The sequence below is a fragment of the Falco punctatus genome (assembly GCF_963210335.1).
Source record: "Falco punctatus genome assembly, chromosome: 2".
NCBI lineage: Eukaryota > Metazoa > Chordata > Aves > Falconiformes > Falconidae > Falco > Falco punctatus.
In genome coordinates, this window is record NC_137581.1 from 113005172 (window position 1) to 113027872 (window position 22701).

Here is a 22701-nt window from a genome sequence, read left to right on the forward strand (position 1 = left end):
CTCATATTCTCTTATTTACAATTAATGACTCACAAAAACCTTCTCTGTTTTCTTCAAACTGACCCCCAAACATGCAAGTAACTAAGAATCAGTACCGTCCACCTACCTGGCTATATATACTGAAAATAAAATAGTGAACTACCATTCTAGAACATGCATCAGGGCAGGGCATTTAACTTTTTGCTTTATAGAGTAAAATAGTTGAACCACTCAAAAACTACCTCAGAGGAGAAGACATTTTAGGGTTGATGTTATATGGCAGCTTCCCTTGTTGTATTCCTAAATGCATTAAACAATTCCATTTTGAATGAAAACAAAATTATTAATACTTAAAACCAAGGAGGTTCATATTTCTTCTTCACAGTAATTATTTAAAGACATTATCATTACTTCTAAGGGAAAAAAAAGAAAGAAGATGTTTCTGTTTAGCATATTAATGAAATCAGAAGGGAAGTCCTATTGAAGGACTAACACTCCTTAATGCCCTTATTCTCCCTCCATTATGCCATCCATGTCCCATGACAACAACATTAATTTGACATAGATGAGTTACGACCCACTGTTTGTTGCACAACTCTCAAGAAGCCCAAGGCAGGGTTTTCTACTTTGGGTATTGGGGCCAGAAAGACCATGCATAAAACCAGTGCAGTAAGAAGGAGCAATTAAGCTACAGGTTGTGTTGCTGTAAGCAGTTAACCAGCTGTGCCTAATAAATTATTTGATTATACAACATCCTATAGTTTTGACATCGATTGTAACCATGCATAAAACTAACGCTCAGTGACTTTGTATATTTGCTTGTGTGATTATAACATTAATTCCTCCTGGTACTCATTAGTGCACCCTGGCAATCCAGCACTATTGGGTTTTCTATACAAATGGTCAGCATGCTCACAGTGCCTCAAGAACATGGACTAATAAAATACAACAATCCTGAGAAGTGGAAAATTATTGTTATTCCTATTTGATGATGAGAAACAGGCCTGTGCAAGGCCTCTTGCACACAAAGCAGAAGTGAATAAAGAGTGAAAATGAGGCAAGTATAAATCATGTATGTATATGTACAATAGACATACACATATGTAAGTACACATACACACACAAAACAGTTCAGTAGATATCCAAGAAATGCCTGAACTAGAGGCCTGATATATACATATATATGTATTTTAAATAGGTAGGCTACCATGCTAATGTACACATTTCGTTTGTGGCACTTGCACTACCTTACTCAGCAGCTCTCCGTCATCTCTATACGCACTGCTTCATGCTTGGGAGCTCTAGCTATGGAATCACACTTCCCAGTCCCACACTGACTCTGTACTACACTGCCTTCTCACAAAAGAAAGGGGAATTTGCTCTGAAAAGAAAAAGCCAGATTACAAACTTGCACGAATTTGAATTAAAAATCACTGTGAAACAGATTTCACAACCACCACAAGTCTCAATAGCTGCCCAGCTTGACCACATCCATTGCCTAAAAAAATGCTGGCACATGAGTCCTCTTCATAGAGAAGAGCCGTCTTCTCAGGTGACCACAGATGATCATGGATGGCTGTAATTGTTCTCCAGCTGAAAGTTTCAGTCCTCCAATGAGGACCCAGAAACTATCAAGATGACTCGAAGGACTGTCACACTTCACATGTACCAAAGCAGTGAATTAAGCATGTCTCAAAAAAATTTAGACCGCAATTCATAAACTATTAAATGGGGAGATTATGAATAACAAATAGATGAATGTAAATTCATTTCTCCATGGATAATACACGTACAAAAATGCTAATTTTTCAAGCTAAATTATTCACAACGAATGAGTCAATCAGCCCTATTCCCTCACAGACCACTATTTCCAGAAGCTATTTATAAGTGAAACAAAATTGGTGTGTTTGTATCATCTATTTCTGTACAAAAGGAAAGCACATGATAATCCTCTTTTGCTTCCCTTTATTCAGGCATTCTGTGAACAACGAGCACAAGAACCAACTGTAATTGATACTGCAGTGAGAGTTAAAATGCAAATTGGTGGATTTGGCTAACACTACAAATTTCAGTTGTTCTGATCAGGCACTTAACAAAATACCCCATTGATTGAGTCATGTAGTCAGCAGAACTCTGAATAAAAGAGCCCATTTCAGAACTCTGTCACCCATCATGTAAAATACCTGTTGTACAGGGACTACTCCTAAAAGCAAAATATCTGTAATTCCCAGAAGCAGCTACAACCAGAAACCACTATTGCCAAAAAGGCACATCTCACAGAGTTGCTCTTCCCTGACTTCCCAGCCAGCTGTAGCTCCCCCAGTTCAAGGGACCCCCTCCTACCTGGAGGGACTCAGCTCTCCTGGGCAGCAGGGAGAAGAATGCAGCTGAGTTTCTTTCCCGTCTACTCCACAGAGGAAGTTTTTAACATACTAGAGTTTGGTGCACACTACACAAAACAGCAAACACAGAGACAGGGATCAAGTCTTTCTTCTCAGCAGGATAACCGTATCTCTGATCCATTTGCAGAACCGGAGCAAGTCCTGAGGATCAAGCACTTGCTCATATGCAGGTTCAGAAGAACTTTGCTGAACCGGAACATCAAAACCACTGTGGTTCACGCTCTCCCTCAAACCTTGGACCAGGATCCGTAAGTGTCACATACAGGTTTTTGGCTGTTATAGACATACCAGAATCAAGGAATAAGTTAACACAGTGATACTATTTTACAAGCAAACCGTTGCTTCCTTAGTCACTTCAACAACTTGATAACAAATTAAGAAAAAAAGAGCTGCCAGAGAGACACATTTTTTCAGATACAATGTAAAGGTTAAGCCAGACAAGTCCCCTGAACAGGGAGGAATCCAATTAGATCCAAAAGCTCAGCTCAGGGGACCTGGTGTTAGAGGACCAAAGGAGAGGCTGCTCAACAGCGACAGCTTAGTCTCCCAGAAGGCTACAGACACTCGTGTGCAGATCCTGGCTACCTCGTTTACCAATGAAACATCCCAATTAACTTATAAAGGGCTTATCCATATGAAATCTCATTGAAATTAATGTGACCAAATGTCTTTCCTGGCTTTATAGAATTGAATCCTCATTTACATGTGGCTGAGCTTCCCCCCACACCCCATCCCTAGAAACGGTACATGTTTTACCCTAACTGTATAAAGTTATGATGGCATTAAAGGGTTAAGAATGTTAAGCATGATGTAAAAATACAGTTTGAACCAATCTAAAATAAATAGAATGCCTTTTTAAACAGTGAAAACAACATTGATCTAAATTTTTCAATACTGATTCACACACAGACAACAAAGAGAACATAGACTCAACTAAAATCAAATGAGATTCAAAATTGCTTCCAGAGTTGGTGCTGAAAACAAAGCATGCACAAGGGTCTACTACGCTGCACTCTTGCAAGGCATAAACAGAGTCTGCAATAAACTGCTTGCTGCTGTCTTGCTGGTCATAAAGCTATGAAAAAAAGAGATATGCCATTTTTTATAACGCTTTAGGGTCCAATGCAATATAAAATATATCTGGCTTTCTGGCAGTATATGCTTTGGGAGCAGATTCTAGTGACTTTGAGTTTTATATACACTTTTGCAATACAGGGACTGAACATATTTTTTGTTGGATTGGACCATTAGGTAGCTATAGCTATTCTCAAAGGACAGCGTAAGTGACAAGCATTCTGAACCCCAGTGAAAATATAAATCATTAACAAAAAGACCAAGATAAGAAATCATTGATTTGACATTTCCAGTATTAAGACATACTTCTCTATTCCTTTTATACTTAAAAGAAACAATAAGTTTTCTAAAAATAATAAAGTTACATTGTCTTCATATGAATGCAAGAACAGCATTACCACTCCACTAAATAAATGTTTGCTTCTCACGGCTATCAAAAGACTAAATAATAAATGTTTTAAAGTATTGCAAAATCATCATAAACTAAACAAAAATCTTACCTTCTTAAGAGATGAAGAACATCATTCACATTATTTAGAAAAGAATATTGAACTAAATATTTCCACTTTATCGAAGTTTAAAAAGAATCCCTTCCATAAAAATGATTACAAAAATGCTGAAAAAAACCCCAATTTATCACATATATTAAGGATGCACACTTCTATTTTCATAAGGCCCAGTCCTTGGTTTCCTTTTTCTCTATTCTGTTTCTGAACAGTCTCTTTCATTAGTACAAAACCTCCACTACCCCGCTTATTAGAATAGCTTATAGCTCTACACCTCTACTCCAGGCTTCTTTTTGAAGAATCCAAATGAAACGTCACTCTTGGTCTACATTAGCTTACAAATATTCAGCTCTGCAGGGCAATGTTTCCAATCTTTCACCTGCCCCGTGCTTCCAACCTTCTCCCTTTCCTAATCAATATGATCACCACCACCTCAATCTCCATTATTGAGGGTGGTCAGCTGAGCATCATCTCCAGATCCACACTGCCTTAGCTGTATAAAAATCTTACCACTCCCTCCTGCTGAGCAGCTCTGCTAGACCAGCCTTTCCTAGCAAGGCACAAAGCTGAAGCTTTAGTCCAGATACTCATTGTGGCAGCGCAAGAGGAGTGCAACATCTTTCTTCACATCTCTGATGAATCCAACTCCGCTCCTTCAAAATGTTTTGCAAAAGACCATCTTCTTAGGTCATTGCTTCGATCACATTGCCATTTTCATTGCCTTCTCCCAAGTGGTTCCTTTGGTTATTTGCCACACAGAATGCGTCTCTCTTCAAGGCCTTCCCCGATCTCTGTACCACCACGCATTCACAGTCCACACTGACTCCCTCCTTCAGTTCTCGTTAACTCTAGCTTTACAGCAACCTCTTATTACTTTTGCTTCTGACAACCATCTCCTTACCTGCTCATCACTGTTAGAAAGACTGCTTCACAAACTGACACAAAGGTCTTTTCTCAAGCACTTAACTTCTCTTTACCTTGACATCTATGCACAGACAGTAAGTGAGGCTACATAAGGAAACTTCTGGTTTCTTTGCACTGTCCAATCTGTTGGCATCCACATATTATCTCTTATTCCATTTGGACAATATGTTCTCTGGGGGATGGAGTGTTTTGTTTTTTGGTTGGGTTTCCCCCCCCCCCCCATTCACAGCATTCCCAACCCAAAGCAGTCATGTTTCTAGATAATAATGTAAAACAAATAATGAACAGTAGTAACCTTAAACTGAATTTCCTTACTTTGTAATGCATTGTCTTAGAACTACTTGTAGTATCTTTTACTTGGGGAAAAAAAATGTACAAACATTCTCGAATCTGAACCTAGTTAACACAGGTCTTGATGTTTTAAATCTTGATGTGTAGTGAATTCCAGCTACATTAAATATAACTTTACAATTAATGCAGCATTTTCCCTGGGCAACATACACTAAAAATTACCCAAGATACACATTGGAAGTAAAGCCAGTAAGAACATTACCAAAAAGGTCTTCCGTTTAGGACCAACAGATTTGGGTTAAGGGCAAATTATTTGAAAACAGGTTACTGATGCAATATTCAATCAAAATGACTACTATCAGCCATAAACATACGGGACCTTCTAACTACCCAGGGTAATAAGTCTTGTATATTATTGCTGGGAATTCCTGCAAAGCCCAAATCATTTTTAGTTTGCAGACCTCTCTAATTTATTTTCCATGGTTGGGAGGAATCTGCTGCTAAACTAAAAGTAGTTTTACCCCCCATTATCTCTGCACATAAAGAGTCACAGAGCTTTGGGCTAGAATTAACATGAGATAGGCTATTATGACTGTAAGAACATTTAGCAGTCCCTGTTGACTTTGCAGTTTGTAATAATAAATATCCTCCTCATAATCTCTCTCTTTTTTTTCCTGAACTTCATGCCTTGAGGAGTTCTTGAAGCTTGTGATAAAATGCTAACAATATTTACCTATTTTGTTGATAGCCTGGAATTCCTTTTCTCCTTGGGCAAAGTCATTTAAAGATACGATATTTGCAAGCAAATGCTTTTCAGAGTATAACCCTTGATTTCATGAATGCCCTACAGAAATATGATGTCCTACTGTACTTGATTACTGAAGCAAAACTAAATCTGCTTGTACAAAGTAATGGCACTATTTTATAATGAAGTGTTCGCTTTGTCACCAAGGAAGAACCTTGCAATCAGATGTGAAGGTTATAAAAGATGTAGCCTGCAACTCAAAAGTACCTTATTATCACCAATCAAGGTAATAATTAAAACCAGATTTCCTTAAGGAGGGGTTAGGGTATTTAGAGGGTTTCATAAAGTACTGAATTTCATACACATACTAAATGGTGCAAAGTGTCTATTAAGATGATGGTGAAAGGGACTGAAACTAAGGTGTAACCTTGCATATGTAAGTATCTTTCTTCAATATGCTTCTTCCATACAACAGAAAAAAACTTACTTGCCTAGTTTCTCACAGATACTAAGGGCAGTTGGGTTTTCAGAGTTCCAGTCCGCTAAAAGCTCTTCAGCAGCTCTACAGTAATGTTTCCCATTTAAGATACTACAGTGTTTCTTTAACACATTCTTGCAATTTTTTACTCACTCAGAAGTCTGTCAAGTGAATTCAGTGGATTATCAGGCAAAACATGAACATCGTAAAACCCTTCTCACGTAAAAAGATAGTTTCAGTCCCCACACACAGTCCTCACCAGAACAAATCAAATCAAACTATGCTTCCACACCTAAATGTGTATTTCCCTCTACCCTGTACACCTTGTACACTGTAAGGCACAGAGCAGTAACGATCTATTGGCAATTGATCCTTTTTAGACAAAGAAAGAAAGAAACAATTAAGTTATTCATGAGACCAAAGACAAATACACTCTGTCTGCTTCACGCACATGCTCAATTCAACTTAAATTGTGAACAGATGGGAAGCAAGACATTCACTCATATTTCAGGTTCACCACATTCCTCAGTATTTTCTTATATTAATGAAAAACATCCTTTTTCTCAGAAAACTTAAAATGTTTAGATTTGTAAACTATTTCCAAATAGATCATTCACTGATTGTTCTGTAGCTCACTGACTTGATTCTCATTGCAATATCACTTATTTTGGCATTATTCTTACCTGAAAGCAATTCACTACTGTCATTATTTGTGGACAGTTGAATGGTTTTCCCTTATAAAATCTACTTCATAATTTTACTTTCAGTGTTCCTAAGGGTTATTTCATACCTGTGTATTTTCTAGATGCTACTCCACCTTTGAATGAGGTATACTCCTCCTATGAATGAGGTATTTTTCAGTTTTTAGGAGCTTTCCACAGAAGTTGCTGGAAAGTTGTCCAGTCTGCAAGGTGAGGGAGAGATGAACTGTATAAAACACTTTTTTTATATACTTGTACACATAAATAAGCAATTTCCTTCTAAACAAAGCAGAGAAAACGGATTACAGAACTGCAGTACCAGAGGTACCATTTTTTCCAGTGTTCTTTTCCACCTTCTTTATCATCTCCTCTAGGGCCTTCTTCCTTTATTCCTACTGTTTCTAACTCTATTCTTCTTTTTCCACACACACCTTTTTTGATGGCCACTGATCCTCACATTGCCCTTTGTGCTTCACCTTCTTCCCAGCGTCTCCCGTTTTGCACGCACGGAGTGTGTTGCCGTCACCTCTCCACCCTGAGGAGCGCGCCTCGGTTCCCAAGTACCATTACTAATGAATGCAGTTAGAGATAACGTCACGACACATACGCCAACTTCAGCAGAGCCATATCTTTAAACACAACCATAACATTCAGCCTGTGCCACAGCAGATTCTTACTCAGGGAAGAAATTCAAGTGCTGAGTTGAAGTGCAGCCTGAGCTTCTCTAGAGTCTGCAGTTCTCTCCCTGCCTTTCCCTTTCTGTCCCCCTCCAAACTCGGCCTGCTTTCATATGACAAGGCGTAAGGTCATGCAGCCTTTAGAGCACGACCTCACAAACTCTTACACGTGTAAGTGCCGTGTCACTTGATTTCAGTGGAGCTCCTCCGGGATAAAGTAGGGCATTAGCAAATCCCCTTGCAGGATTTGGAAGATAGCCAGGTGCTGAGGCCCCAGAGTCACTTCTCATAATCATATATTAAGCACCGTGCATTTCATATAGCAATACATTTATACCAGCCTGGGAGAATTTATCTCATTCAGGCTCCTGTCATTTTCAACTTACCCGCTTCATTCTTTACTACACATGGCCTCATTTAATTTCCTTATATCTACAGATGAGAAATCATACAGCCCTAGAATAGATCAAACAGAGTACTGAATTTGGGTCATGATCCACAAAGCATCCCAAGATAGTCTGCCTTAGCTAGTCAGCAAAAGTTCACTTGCAATGTTTCCCTCACCCTAGAAAGGGAGATACAGAAGACTAATAGCTTTCATTAGACCAGCTGATACAGCCAGAAAGCTTGAGAATATTTAAAGCATAACCTTGAAGATTTTCTCCAAGACTCATATGCCTGAAAGCTCACCTCTCCTTTTTCTCTTGAGAGTGTCGGGTATTTTTCTAAATCAGCCACTTTATCTACTATTCTAAAGAACAGTATCCGAAAGCACAGATTTCCAAAGGTCTCTTCATAGCAGCTATTTCATCTGAGCACCTGAACACGTTTAGCTTTAAGCAGACCAAACCTAGTCACCTGGTTTAAATTAACAATATGCTTAAATACTGCAATGGACCAATGCTAGAGTAGCTTATATGTGTGTATGCATGCATATATATATCTATATATCTATAAAAACAAACCAACATCCACCCACCACTTTTTTCCAAGTCCAACTCCGGAACACAGACCAGTTTTCCTGTTGTTAATCTGCTTTTATTATCTAAATTAATTTTTCATACTCTGGTTTGAAGATGCTCATTTTCAAGTCAATACAGGATATTGCATCATCCTTGTGAACCAGTTTTTGTGTCCCACTTCACTCGATCTCCAACAAACAGAAAATACACAGTCCCTGCTGTTGTTTGCTACTGATATTTGCATATAGTCACTAAGGGAAGGTTATTTATTCCATCTGGTTGAGTTTTAAAGTTTGCCTATAGCACAGAGGACTAAGATATTCCTTATACCTTTTGATTTCCAAGTAGATCCTGAAACAGGACATTGAAAATTTAAGAGAAACACTGAATTTTAAGCATTATTCTTTTAAAAGATAAATTCAAGGGCTTCTCTTACCCTATCACTACTACCAAAAAGGTTCAAATCAAGTATACAACAGCATCCCGGCATTCAGGCTTCAGCACAGAAAAGTAAGTCTTGGCAAGCAATAGCTCAGACGTACTTTATTGCAGTCATGAAGCATATTATGGACATCTCTGTTTACCTCATCACAAATAAACATCCATGACGAAATATTGTGCAGAAATGCTTTTCTGGTCTTATAGCTAATTAGCACAATTTGAGAGTACCCCATTGTTAAGCTGCCTGACCCATTTCTCAAGGAAAGTAGAGAACTGAACCTCAATTGCAAGCACTCTCCTCCCCTTCATCTGTGCGTTTCCAAAGCCAGGGTTTCAGTTTTGCTTACTAACTCATCTCTATCTGACCTAACAGACAGCACAGGCATACAGGAATAAACTTGTAAAGGGTATTTTATTTAAGATATCTGATAGCAAATTGCTAAACTTCCATAGTATCTATGTCATCACACGTGATCTGGATTTCAGTCTAGCCCAATGAGTGAAAAATAACTAAAAGGCCACATGAAAAACAATGAAACCTTGCTATGTGCAAGAAAATCAAGAAGTACTGACACCAAAGACATAGTTTGCACCTCCCTACATCCACATACATCTTTATATTGCTATTATAATATTCCAATAGATTGCTTTTCCATGCAAGGTTATAAAAGTGTGGTTTATTAGGGTACTGGCACCGTAAACTCACAGTTCTTTCCCAGGTTAAATTTATATCTAGCTATCAAAATGCATTAATATATTCCAATCACTTGTTTTCCTTTGCAAATTAACACACCCCCAACCCCAGCGCTTCGAAGTAAGCGGAGGTACATCTAGTTAGTATCCAAACCAGCAGCTCCGCATTTTCTGCTGGAGCTCATTTTTTATTTCCTAAGGTCACGATGCACACGTCGGCAACCGCCGGTGATGGGACCACAGCCTCATTACAAACCGCCTTATGAAAAATTAAGGATTGTAATTAGACACTGAAACCCAAGGAAATTATTACTCCTTTTTCCACGCTCTTTACACCCCAGGCAGCATGGTGGTAGTGGCCCCCCTCGAGCAGGGGACATGCTGCCGGGCAGGGCAGGGCAGGGCAGGGCAGGGCGGGGCGGGGCGGGGCGGGGCGGGGCAGCGCCCCTCTCCCGCGGGGTCTCCGCACCACGGCCGGACACTGTCCCACACGTGTGTCCTGCGGGCGGGGGGCGGCCCAGGGCGCTGCGCTGCCGAGCGCCATTAACTTTTAATAACCAGTAAACCCCACCCACGACGGCGCGGCCCGCCCGCACACACCCTCCGGGGCTGCCCCGCTCCCGCGGCTGGCGGTGACCGAGCCCAGGCGGAGAGGAACCGGACCCCGCCCCGCCCCGGGCGGTGGCGCCCCCGGGGGGAGAAGCGGCCCCGCTGCGCGGCAGCCCCGGCGGGACCCGCACCCCAGCTGCCGCCGCGGGGGAGGCGGGCGCAGCGCGGCGGCTCGGCTCGGCCCGGCCCGGCCCCCTCCCGCCCCTCGCCGGCGGGGAGGCGGAGCCGGAGCCGGGCGGGTTGTGCGCGGCCCGGCCGCTTCCTGGTCACCTGAGGAGCAGGCAGGAGCCCGCTGAGGCGGCAGTGGGGGTCCGGCGGCTCCGGGGCTGGCTGCCGCCATGGCCTCGCTCTTCAAGAAGAAGACTGTGGACGGTGAGTGGGGGCGCGGGGTCACCCGCGCCCGAGCTGGGGCCCTGCCGCCCCTCCCGCAGCCCGGGGGAGGCAGCCCCCGGCCCTCGTACGGTCCCGGCCGCGGGGCTGGCCCCGGCCCGGGCTCGGGGGCGGCGGGAGCGCGGGGGCGCCGGCGGTGCCTGCGGAGCGGCCTCGGGCCCTGTGTCCCGGCGAAGCGGGAAGTCGCTGGGAGCGGGGGAGGCCACGGCCCGCCCGGGGTGACTCACCGGGGGCGCTCGGGCCGGGCGGGGCGGCGGGGGAGCCCCGGGGCTGGGCCGGGCCCCCGCCGGGGACAGCGAGGCGGAGGGGTCCCGGGGCATCGGGCTTTGCGGGGCGGTCGGGCCGGGGCGGGATGCGGGAGCCGGGCCCTGCTGATCCCGCTGTGCCGTGAGGGAGGAGGAGGAAGGTCTCTGGCTGGCAGCGAGGGAGCAGAACAGGCCCGCGAAGAGTTGCGGGGGCCGTGAGCGAAGCGGGACGCGAGCGGTGCTGGCTGCGGGAGCCCGCTGGGGCGGCGGGGGGCGGCGGCCGAGCGGGGCGGCCGGAGCCGGGGTCGCTGGGGCAGCTGCCGAGCCCGCAGCACCGCTGGGGCCCCGGTGCTTTGTGTCTGGGTCAAGTTGAGCTTGGCGGTTTGGCAGTCGGTCTGTCAGCACGTCGCTGAAACCCGTGCAGAAATAACAGGCGCCAAAGTAAAGCCAGAAAAGATCGCTGACCTGACAGCACTCCCGCGGGCGACGGTGGGCCCTGCTGTCCTCAGGGGCTGGCAGTCCCCGTGTGTTGGGTGCCCTGCATCACATCAGGTGGGTCCTCGTTCAAAAAGGGCTCGCCAGAAATGACGCTGTGCGCCAACCAGTTGTGTGTCACCAAGGGAGAACACATCATGTGTTTCCGCTCATCGAATGCTTTCCCACTTTTGGTGCAGCACCTGAGAGGGGAGGAAGAGGGAGGTGGCACTAAGCTTCCATGACCAAGGTGGATTGCAGGAGACAGGTCAAGCCCTGCTGGGTGTCCCTCGTCCAACCTGTTTTAAGAAATGGGGGTGCTTCCTCCTTACCCTGGCTTGGGAGGCGGCAGCGTGACGCACGGGAGTGGCTGTTGGCAAAAGGCTGTCTGGGGAATACCCAGCTTCTGCCTGCTGGAGTAAAGCTAAAGATTTGTGTCAGTCAGTTATCCCAGAGAAGCAAGAACCAAATTCTTATCTTGGCCTTTGCTTGCAAAAACATATAAAAGGGCCTGCAACTGTACATAGTTATTGCGTTCAGTTTATTACTGTCCTTTGTTTGAGCCACTATGTGAGATGAGAAACAAGCATTCTGCTCACCCTTCTTGTCTCCTAAGTACAGTTCTTGTTTGTTATCATCTTGAATTTCCTACCTTTCAGGATTTCTACACTAAGGGATTTAAATTTTTTTAATAGTTATTGTAGTTTGAAAAGACAGTCTTCTGTATAGCTATTAAGCTTTTCCTTTCATTTGTGCAAATGTAGCTGTGCAAGTAATAGGCATTTGTCTACCTTCAAAATTACTTGCCTATAGCATTGTTTACCAAATAATTTTGACTGCTGCTTTGCCAGTGTGAAGAACGCAGTGTTACATTCCATGTCAACTTGCAGCTCTTCATTATAGTCCATTGAAAAATCTACATCTCCTGAAGATGCTTTTTGTGTAGTTCTTGGAGCAGTAGTAGTACTGTAAAAACAGGTCTCTCTTTCACAGAGTTTGCTTGGAATATATATTTATTTGGCCAAAAACGATTGGTGGGAGTAGTGTATGTGCCTTCTTTAAAATGCTCCTGAGAGTTTGGGTTTTTTTCTGATTCAAACCTATTAAGGTTGAAATAATGTCAGCAATTGATATTTTAACAGTATTTCTGGTTGTGGGAATGAAGAATCTGAATGCTTCTTTTTGTTTGTAGAAAAAATATTGCAAGCCTTAAAAAATGAAAAGGGTGTCTGTGTTTTCTAGAATTAATCCTTCGTGCCATTGTTTCTATTAGTAATTCTGCCTATTAGTAATAATGCCTATCAATTATATTGATTTTTCACATGCTTCAAACTTCATAGGTACAATAGCAGTGCCCTGCCATGATGGTACTTCTGCGGGTTAGAAGAGCAAGCTCTAAACAAAGTTTATGTGACAGTGCTTTTGTTAAACTTTGCGTGGGAGTTTATCTAATGTCATGTAGACACATACATCAGAAGTAGATGAATCTCTTCCTACAAGTAGTAACTGCTTTCCTCTATAAAGGTCAGAGGATGCTGAGTCAGATGCAGACCTCCCTACCTTTGCCTGGGTGAATCACACCTGAGCACGTGCTGTAAATTCTAGCAAAAGTTAATTGTAGCTAGTACGATTGATGCCTGTATTGTAAATAATACTTTAATAAGTGGATGTTACTGGTAAATAATTTTTCAACAGTACAATGGACCAAATGCCTTTGAAGGATGCTATGTTTTACCTGACAGACAATTTTCAAGCTTCTGCTGGCTATGTCAGTTGTCAGGAAAGTTAAATTTGCTATGAAGGCCTCCACTTTTACATCCTAATATTCTTAAGCATCTGCTAATTGAAAAAGTTTGAACGCTGTTGCTTTATAGTCTGACTTGAAGTTGGGCTGCATGGATGTGGTACATTTGTGGAGGAGAGTAATCTCTGTCAAACCAGAGTAAGGACAGAGAAGAACAAGATCCAGGACTTGCATCTAGGAGTATCTTCGCTGTTTTAATGGACTTCGGAACTCCTTAACTGCTTTGAGATCTGTGTCTAAGGTTTCTTCAGCTGATCTACCTGTTGCATTTAGGCCTGGTTGAAAGCAGTGGGCTGACAGTGAATGTGTTATTGACGAGTTAGTGTTGAACTTGCAGAAAAGTGTGCATAACTAAGTTACTGTGTGGTTAAGGCTCTTGTTATGGTTATGGTGCAACATAACTAGGTAAAGTAGCCTTTTTATTATGTTGTATGGCCTCTGCTGCTGAAACTTAATCATATATTGTATACATAAAACTGTGTTTTCCTAATATTTCATATATTTGAAATGCTGACAGCTCATCCTGAGCAAAAGGAGGCTGTCAAACATACTGCATGTCTGCAGGGTGCTTAGCAGATAAGATGTGTATGTAGTATTGAAAACTTTTCCCAGCTATAAATATTTTTTTTCCAGATATAATAAAGGAGCAAAATCGAGAGTTAAGAGGTACACAAAGGGCTATAACCAGAGATAGAGCAGCACTCGAAAAACAGGAAAAACAACTGGTAAGTAGAGCACGGAACTTTATTTTACTTTCTAAGAACAAATCCGCCCCCCTACACCCCACCCCATATAACAGGAAACTTGCAAAGTGCTAAAGATGCAACTCAACGTATAATAATTGAAACACTACAAAAGTTGCCTTTCCCTTTTTGACTTTTCATTTATTAAAGGTCAGAAAAACTTCGCTATCTAAAAGTGAATCTTGGTCTTTAATATAGGAAAAGCTTGAAGCAGTGTGTTTAGATAAAATAGCTGCATTCATTTTTCCCTTCCGTTCTTAGCATTCTCTATCTTTCAGAAGGTTTGTTCTAACAGGCTTATAAGTCAGTGATCTTCTGGTGGAAAAGCTAAAAGAAGTGTCAGTGCTATCATATAAAACACAGGGTATCATGAGTACCCCTTGGGCTTGTTATTTTCCATTCATATGGAACTTCTCTAAAACCAGCTAATAATAGTAAAACTGTCTGCCTAAATTAAGATCTATTTAAAACTTAAGTGTGTGTGAGCTATCAAGTATTTAGTGAATGGATGTTGCACCTGTGTGGTAGTACAACTGGATAAATGGATGTGACAGATGGTGGGGTTTGATGCATGAAGACATGCTCAGACTGTGGGAAAAGCTATGCAAATCCTGCCCCTGTTTCAGTAGCTATTGAGGTGGTGTTTCGTGGCAGCAGGTTGCATGAATACCAAGAGCTGGGAATAGTAAACTAAAAGAGATCAGAGAAATTGGTTCTGGAAGCCTTGAACATGTAAGACAGAATAGGTTACTCGGAGAAGACATTTTACAGTATGAAATATTCTGACTCTGGAAATAACCCTAATTTTCATGAATACTGAGGTTGAAGTTTTGATTACTACAGTAAATTGCTTTAGAAATGTTTGATTTCTGAGGAGAAGAAGAAAGAAGTGGTGAATTATGTCTTTGAAAAAGTTAAAATTTGCTGTTAGGATGAGAGGATCAACAGACAATGAATATTAATTTTCAGAGTCAGATCAGGTGAGAAACAACCAAGGGCTTGTCAGTCAATCTCAGAACATTTTGTTATGTACTTTCTTTGGAAAGGTTTGTTTTTGGTTTTTTTTCCCCTTAACTATGAGAAAACCTAGTTATATTAATTCTGTGTATAAAGATACCTTAAAGTATGCAGACAGTTCTGTTTCAGTTCAGTAAACTCATATGACTGTTTTGATTAATTTTTTTTCCAGAAGAACATAACTGACTTTAATAAGCTTGCCCCTCCCAAAAGCAAATATTGTGTTGCAGCTCTTTACCCAAATTCTTAAGAATAAAGCCATCTGTATGTAGGGTTTGATTTCTGCAGCTGGATTATCTGCAGTGGTTGGTGTAGGTTTGTAAATAGCTTTGAAAGTCAGGTTATAAACACTACTTAGTTATTTCATCTCAGTGAGAAAATCCATGTTTCCAAATGTTTGCTGTTAAAACAAGCGGGGAAACTAGTGTTTGGTAGTGGGCAAACTAATCCTTCCTATCCTTCACAGTACTTGAGGTATGAAAAAAGGAGATAATATTCTGGACATGTATAGAAATTTGGTTTTGTGGCCTCTGTGAGCTACTTACAAAGAGGGCAGTTTTACAGCTGTTTCAGGCCTCTAATGTTTGAACGTTCTCGTCCTCCTTATTTGCCGATCTGTACCTTCTTGGTTTAAAAATAGTATGTATGACACAACCTTTCAGAAGACATGGTTGTACAGAGAAGATCTTGTGCCAGTGCCATCTCTGTAGTAAACTTAACCATCATCTTTCCTAGTAGTAAAGCTAATGCAGTGGTTCAGTTTAAACTTGCCTTTAAACGTGACTGTTTTGCATATCCTGGCGATAAGTATTTACCTTTTCAGAGCAACGTATCTTCTTATAAGTACAGTTCTCTGGACTACCCGTGCACATAAAGTAACTGTATTCCTGTAGCAGGCAGGTTCTCCAGAAGAATCATAAAGAGAAAGCTGGTCTTTAAAGGTTGCTTTTACTTAATGATAACAATAAAAATATACAATTGCACATATACAAAGAACTGAAATACTATGGCAAGCTCACCTCAAAAAGGCTGAAAAGGAAAAATTAGTTGAAAAGTTTGTATTACCAAGTCACAAATCAGAAAGTATACTGAAAAATCCCAGCTGTCAAGATTATTTATGCCAAACATTTTGCTGGTACCTCTTTGCTAAATAACTTGCTATTTCTACTTGAATTGATAGATTAGGGTGGTTTTTTTTTAAGCCAGAAGTGTCTGTCTTAAGGTTTAAACACGTTATTGTATACAAATTATGCTACTTTTATTATGTTTTACGTTCAGCTAAATTATGTGGGCAAGCAGCCTATAATTATTGTTCATCTAACTTTACCTGCTTCTTCCCCCAAAAGGTTGCGAGGTTCTTTCGAGGCTGAAAAAGTGTTAAAAAGAAGCTATGAGCGCCCTGTTTCTTCCATGGGCGATGTGGCTTTGTTGCCCGTGAATGCAAGAAATCAAAGATGATTAGAGTCATGGCACTAATAGTTGGCCGGCTGTAATAATTTCTTCATTTGGGGGGTGGGGGTGGGGTGTGTCAAGTGTTATTCCGTGTCCAGATACGGAATTGTATGTGCATGTGTAAGTGAATATGAAGTTATGCAAAGTTGAAGTCTTTTGGGGCACTGTGTGCTACCATGTCATAATTCAGTTTTCTTTTGTTTTTTGTTTGTTTGTTTTTTCTTCTGGTCAAGTCATAGCAGCATTGTGTTTATTCTACTAAACAGCCTTGGCAGAAAAGCAAGGGAGACTATTTATATAACTTTCAATGTCTTTAAAAAAAATAAGAGGATAACTTCTGGAATTTAATTATTTTTGTTAAGGCCTAATTATAGTCTTTGTTTGAATGAAAATTCTATAGAATTAATCTTATACCTTTTTTAACAGGAACTGGAAATAAAGAAAATGGCTAAGACTGGTAACAAAGAAGCCTGTAAAGTTCTAGCAAAACAACTTGTGCAACTGCGGAAGCAGAAAAATCGAACATACGCTGTCAGCTCTAAAGTCACTTCTATGTCGACTCAAACGAAGGTGATGAACTCTCAGATGAAGATGGCAGGAGCTATGTCAACTACAGCAAAAGTAAGGCATTACAAGACATTCTTTTACATTAAAATGCAGCATATGGTTACAAAAGTTAAGTTGTTTTATTTTGTATAAGATAATTGAAGGGATAAAACTTACTGCTTAATACCTCAAATGGTGTTGAGGATACAGTAGGGAAATGTAATTTGATTCATACTATGAAATTTTTGTGTAGTCAATCCAGTCAGTTAGCACATAAGCCTGTTTTCTGGGGCTAGACATCTGTCAAATGCCAGTGGAAGAACTCTGTACGCAAAAAACCCCAAACTATGCCTCTGCAGTGTCTTGCCTGTATATCTTGTCACAAGCAGTTTTTACTGGGAAAAAGTAGGGCATGTTTCATCTAGAAATCAAGGCAGTGTGTCACAGTAGCTTTATGGCTTGTACAAAAAGTAGGTTATTGCTTTGGATCTTAAGTTCCTAAGGAAATCTAATCTGAGTTCCCTGTCATTTCCCTCTCTGTACTCTAAGCAAACAGTATTGCGTTAAGTTTTCTGACAAAAATCATCTCATAAAAGAGTCTGGAAAACCTCAGTTACCCAAGGGTGGTGGTTAACTTTCTCCTATTTGCCTGAATTGGTAAATAGGGAGTTTGCTTTTGGCAAGAAGGATTGTTCAGCTTGAGGTGTAGGAAACAGAATTAGCATGCATCATTGTAGACAAGTTGTGCTTTTATCACAGTCCAAGTTACGTGGCAGTTAAACACAGTAATGGAACACAGCTTGGTGTGGAAAGTAGTTACTGCTAAGGCTTTGCTGTTGGATATCTTTTAGAAGCAGTATGTTGGCAGATAGCAGCTGTTCAGTGACAAAAAGTTGTGGCTCCGTAGCAAACTTCCCATCCTCCATGGCTAACCCGCAAGGGGGGGGCTTGTCTGACTGCACAGCTGCTCAAGTTAAACAAGTTAAATTTCTCAAAACCAAAGTGTCCCTAGACTAATTATGAAGGTTAAGTGAGTAAAAACCCTCAAAATTTCAAACAAATAAATTAACTAGCATCCAGAAAAGTGATGATTTTTGAAACACGGCAGGTACTTCTGTGGACTAGTTTGTGTAACATTATTGGGGAGGAAGGCGTTAAATTATTTTGGTCACTTTTAAAGTGAGTATTTTGCTTTATCAGCATGGGATGCTTAAAAAAGAAAAGTATTCTGTTGTTCATTTCAAAGCTTGTAAACTACTCTTGATCTCATACAACCACCAGTGAAAAACGTGTGGAATCAGTTGCCTCAACAAGCAAGACAAATACATGAATGCAAAGCTTTCCAAGTATTTTCTATATACTTTTTTAGCATGTATGGCACTAATTTTGGACATAGTAAAATCCAGTTAATAGTTACCTGTTTCTTTTAATCATGCTTCTGAGCCTTATTTTCTAAAGATATATAAACTCTGTATCAGTTTTGTACAAATAATTATGTCCATCTGTAACTCTTGTAAAAGAATGCTAAAGAATCATCACCTCCTAAGTCCAGAACAACTTTTAAAACTCAAATAATGTGACTATGAACACAGTCTTTAAAATTCAAGTAACATTAGAAACATAATACATTATCACACAGACATGAAGGCAGAAGAGCTTCTATGAAGCAAATAGCAGCTGTAGTAGCTTGATAGCATCCCTTTTAATTAACCAACTTTTTATCCTCTCAGAGATGGTTAAACTTTAGTTTTGAATTGCTCATGTCTACATTTAGATTTTGATGTCCCGTGAGAGATACAGTAGCTTGCTGCTTAGGAAAGAAAAAAAAAAATGACTGATGCCTGCAAATGCAGTGCTGCATACTTGTGGTAAAACAGATTAACTTTATTACACTGTCATAGAAAGATCTCTACTCATTACAAGAGTTCACCCGAAGCTAATACGTACTTCCTGAACACTCTGACATTTGCTTATTAGAGAAAAGTAAACTTTTCGTTAAATTATAACATAAACAATTGCAATTTAATGCCTGTCCTCTAGTGGTGGTTCAAATAAATGTTCCTTACTGAATAAAAGACCTGCAACCATTTACCTCTTTGAAGTTTATAGCCTGCAAGTTAAGAAGTGTTGTTCTATTTTTTTTTCATTTAGATCAGGCAGATTTTTTCATAATACAAGGCCAAGAGAAGGGCTGTGGGGTAAGAAAGATGCATATGTTTAAAAGCATGTGTATTGGGGTAGTAGATAGCAATATTTCTTACTAGGTGCACAGTCTACTGTGGTCTGTTGTGCATCTACAGTTCTCATGGGATGTAAAGAGGCAAGGAAAGTGAAATTTGGACTGAAGGGCTTTTTTTAATTAGAAAAGTCTTATTCCTTCTTAATGTATATATTGGTATTTACTAAAGGCGTTTTTTTTCCAATATTAATAGACAATGCAAGCAGTCAATAAGAAAATGGATCCACAAAAGACATTACAAACTATGCAGAATTTCCAGAAGGAGAACATGAAGATGGAAATGACTGAAGAAATGAGTAAGTTCTGCACTGCAGGGAACAGCTAGCTGCAGCCCACAGTGCTCTTGGAAGGGTAGAACCAGTCTAGAAATACTGATGCTTGAAGTTTTATTTCCACAATTAATAAGATTGACAGCAAAAATGAAGAGCGAAGTAAACAATGTATGTCTGAGAAGGGAGACTGAGCCTTTTAATAGCTCTAGTTACTAAATATAGAACCCGTTCCTTCTCATCTTCATGCTTCTAGAAAGGACATACTGGAAGGGAAGAGGGTTTGAGACCAGTTCAAAACCTTGTTGGCATAACTGGTAGGGGGGCTTGAAAATTTGCCCTTCCCCTAGCTGACAGTTCTGCATGTACTTTTTCTTCTGGGACTGGACATGTAATTTAGATATTATTGATATTCTCAGCTTTACATACATGGTGGTATGGGGTGGTTTTGCCTCCTTGTTTTTACTTTAAGCCAGAAACGTCTTGAGGGGGTAGCAAGTTTCTTGTTCCCAGTTGCATCTGTCCACTGTCAACTATGTCATACCAAACTTCCTGGTGTTGCTAGCCCAGTCTCCTTCCTGTTCTAATCCCTGCCACGGTGGTGGCCATAGTAAGTAGCACAGACTCCAAACGATATCGTTGAGCAATATGCAAACACCTCAGCTGCGCAGAACTGTATTGTTGCAATTCAGAAATTAGTTGAGTAGTTGACAATTTCACAACTCATTTGGAGGAAAAAGAGGAGAGGTGTTTTTGTGGAACTGTGGATGATGTTTTTAAGAAATGTTAGAATCTAGTAGCGGGGGGGATTGGGCAACTGAACTATTTTGGTGAAACTAAACATTTCTATAAAAGCAGTCATGCCTTACCCTGTTGTTGCTTTAGCTGTACTTGCGGGCTTTGCAAGGCAGAGGTAAGAAAGCCTCCCCAATATACAGGTGCTTTCTGTTGGTATCTTACACAGTGGTATTACTACTACATTAGTAAACCTTTTGCTTAATGCAGTGTGGATTTAATTTTTTTTTTCTTTCTTCTAAGTTAATGATACTCTGGATGACATTTTTGATGCTTCTGATGAAGAGGAGGAAAGCCAAGATATTGTTAACCAAGTGCTTGATGAGATTGGAATTGAAATCTCTGGAAAGGTATGGCTGTTTTTACCCAGTTCATGTGCTCTTCCCCTTCATTCCCTTTTCTTAAATAGTTTATTCTAGCAGCCTTTATTTTACAGTTTTATTCTAGAATTCAGCTTGTCGTAACATATTATTTTGACTGAAGCAAACTTCCTGTCTCCTTTTAGATGGCCAAAGCTCCGTCAGCTGCCAGAGGCTTACCATCTGCATCAACGTCAAAAGCTGCTACCATATCAGATGAAGAGATTGAACGACAGCTCAAAGCTTTGGGGGTCGATTAGCTTGATAGCAATATACAGTCTGCCTTCTAATTACTCAACTGCAGACAGCTGTAAAAAGTGCAAATACTCTTTCAATGCAATTGATGTCTCGGAAAACTCTGAAGCTTCAGAAATGACAGCTTGAAGTTGGTACTGGGGGAAGGAGAAGAGGAGAATATTTTGAATCAGTGTACAGTTGGGGTGCCCATTGCATGGAGTCTGTTTGAGCCCAGGCCCAACCGGGGATGTAGCTCTAATGATAAACTCACTTATACCTGATCTGAGTCTGTCCTCTGAATTCGAAGTTTACTTCTATCTTGGTTCCTGATCTGTCTTTAGCATTGGCTGTTCTGTGGCTGGTGGTGGTGCCTCCTAGGACAGCACCTATATAATATATATAATTTTTTATAAAACTATAACTATAGAAAAATGCTTAGTCTGTCATCTTAGCACAAGTGAAACTTCACCTTTGCTCTTAGTTGGAAACTATTTTTTTTCTTTCGATGAGAAATAGCCTTGAAAGTTGAGCAAGTTTAGGCAGAAAGAAAAAGTATTTTATGTATTTTTTTCAAGTTTCTGTAGTTACTCCGGGTTGAGTAAATAATGGCTGGTTATTCTTTTTACCAAAAGGGAAGGATACAGTCCTTGTGCAGTTAATTTTATGGGAAGAGGATTTAAATTTGTTAGTGAACTTTGTTGCATGAAAGGCACCAATTGAACTCTATTGTACTGTAGCATAGCTGTTTTCAACAGAATTGCTGTGCCTTTATGTATATAAATCTTGTACCTTTGTGATTATTATTTTTTTTCAGAATGAGTCTTTGAAAGGTGAGTAAACCTGTAATTATGATGGTTTCACAAAACACTATGGTGAGACCTCTGTGTACACTTGATGGGACTCAACGCTGAAGTTCAGAAATGCACTTGTTCAGTAAATGCAACTTGCGCACTTGCAAAAAGGACATTTGCCTGAAACAACATTTGTATATATTTTACAGTATTTCTTAATGGAAGATAACTGTGCATAATTGTATTGTTTACTAAGATGCAATTGATCACATTGATAAGCTAAATCTAAATTTTAGTTTTGAGAACAATTTTGGATGATACATGATAATTACTTCTCTAAACACTATAATAAAAGTGTTCTGGTTCTGTGAAGGTTTTTCTATGATTTCTGAACTGCATCAGCATGATTCTAGCATTGTGGAAGGTATTGGGCTAATGAAATATGAACTGTTGATATTTTAAAGAGATGGCAAAATCTGAGAATGCAGTTCCCCATTATGATGTCCCAGATGGTGTGAAATTCCTCAGCCCTTACTCTGCTAGACATTATTTGCCCCTCAGTTGTGTTGATTTAGTGGGGCTGTTCATTGAACAGAAACAACAAAACCATTTTGGCTTTAAAAAGAGAAAAACAAAATTTCTCTCAAGAGTGAAACCAGTATAACTGGGTGGTGGTAGAACAGGAACGACAGATTGGCGGACACACACACACATATGGACGGACAAACTAACTTGATAAAGAGAATTTGCTGCTAGGGAAAGTGTAGCAGGAAACTGTAACCTCTGTGAATCTACTGTTGTTGCACCATCTGCTTTTTAGGATTGAAGTCAGCAGAGCAGGAGGAAACATAGGTGAGC

At 40.6% G+C, this 22701-nt stretch overlaps 1 protein-coding gene across 1 annotated transcript; it reads left to right on the top strand.

Annotated features, from left to right (window-relative positions):
* Nucleotides 1–10661: 10661 nt before the first annotated feature.
* CHMP2B (charged multivesicular body protein 2B) lies at nt 10662–22215 on the top strand. The gene is made up of 6 exons (XM_080376576.1): nt 10662–10854; nt 14029–14120; nt 17034–17228; nt 19586–19688; nt 20700–20806; nt 20962–22215. The coding sequence occupies exons 1-6, from the start codon at nt 10821–10823 to the stop codon at nt 21073–21075; spliced, it is 645 nt and encodes a 214-aa protein (XP_080232702.1). The 5' UTR covers nt 10662–10820; the 3' UTR covers nt 21076–22215.
* Nucleotides 22216–22701: the final 486 nt, after the last annotated feature.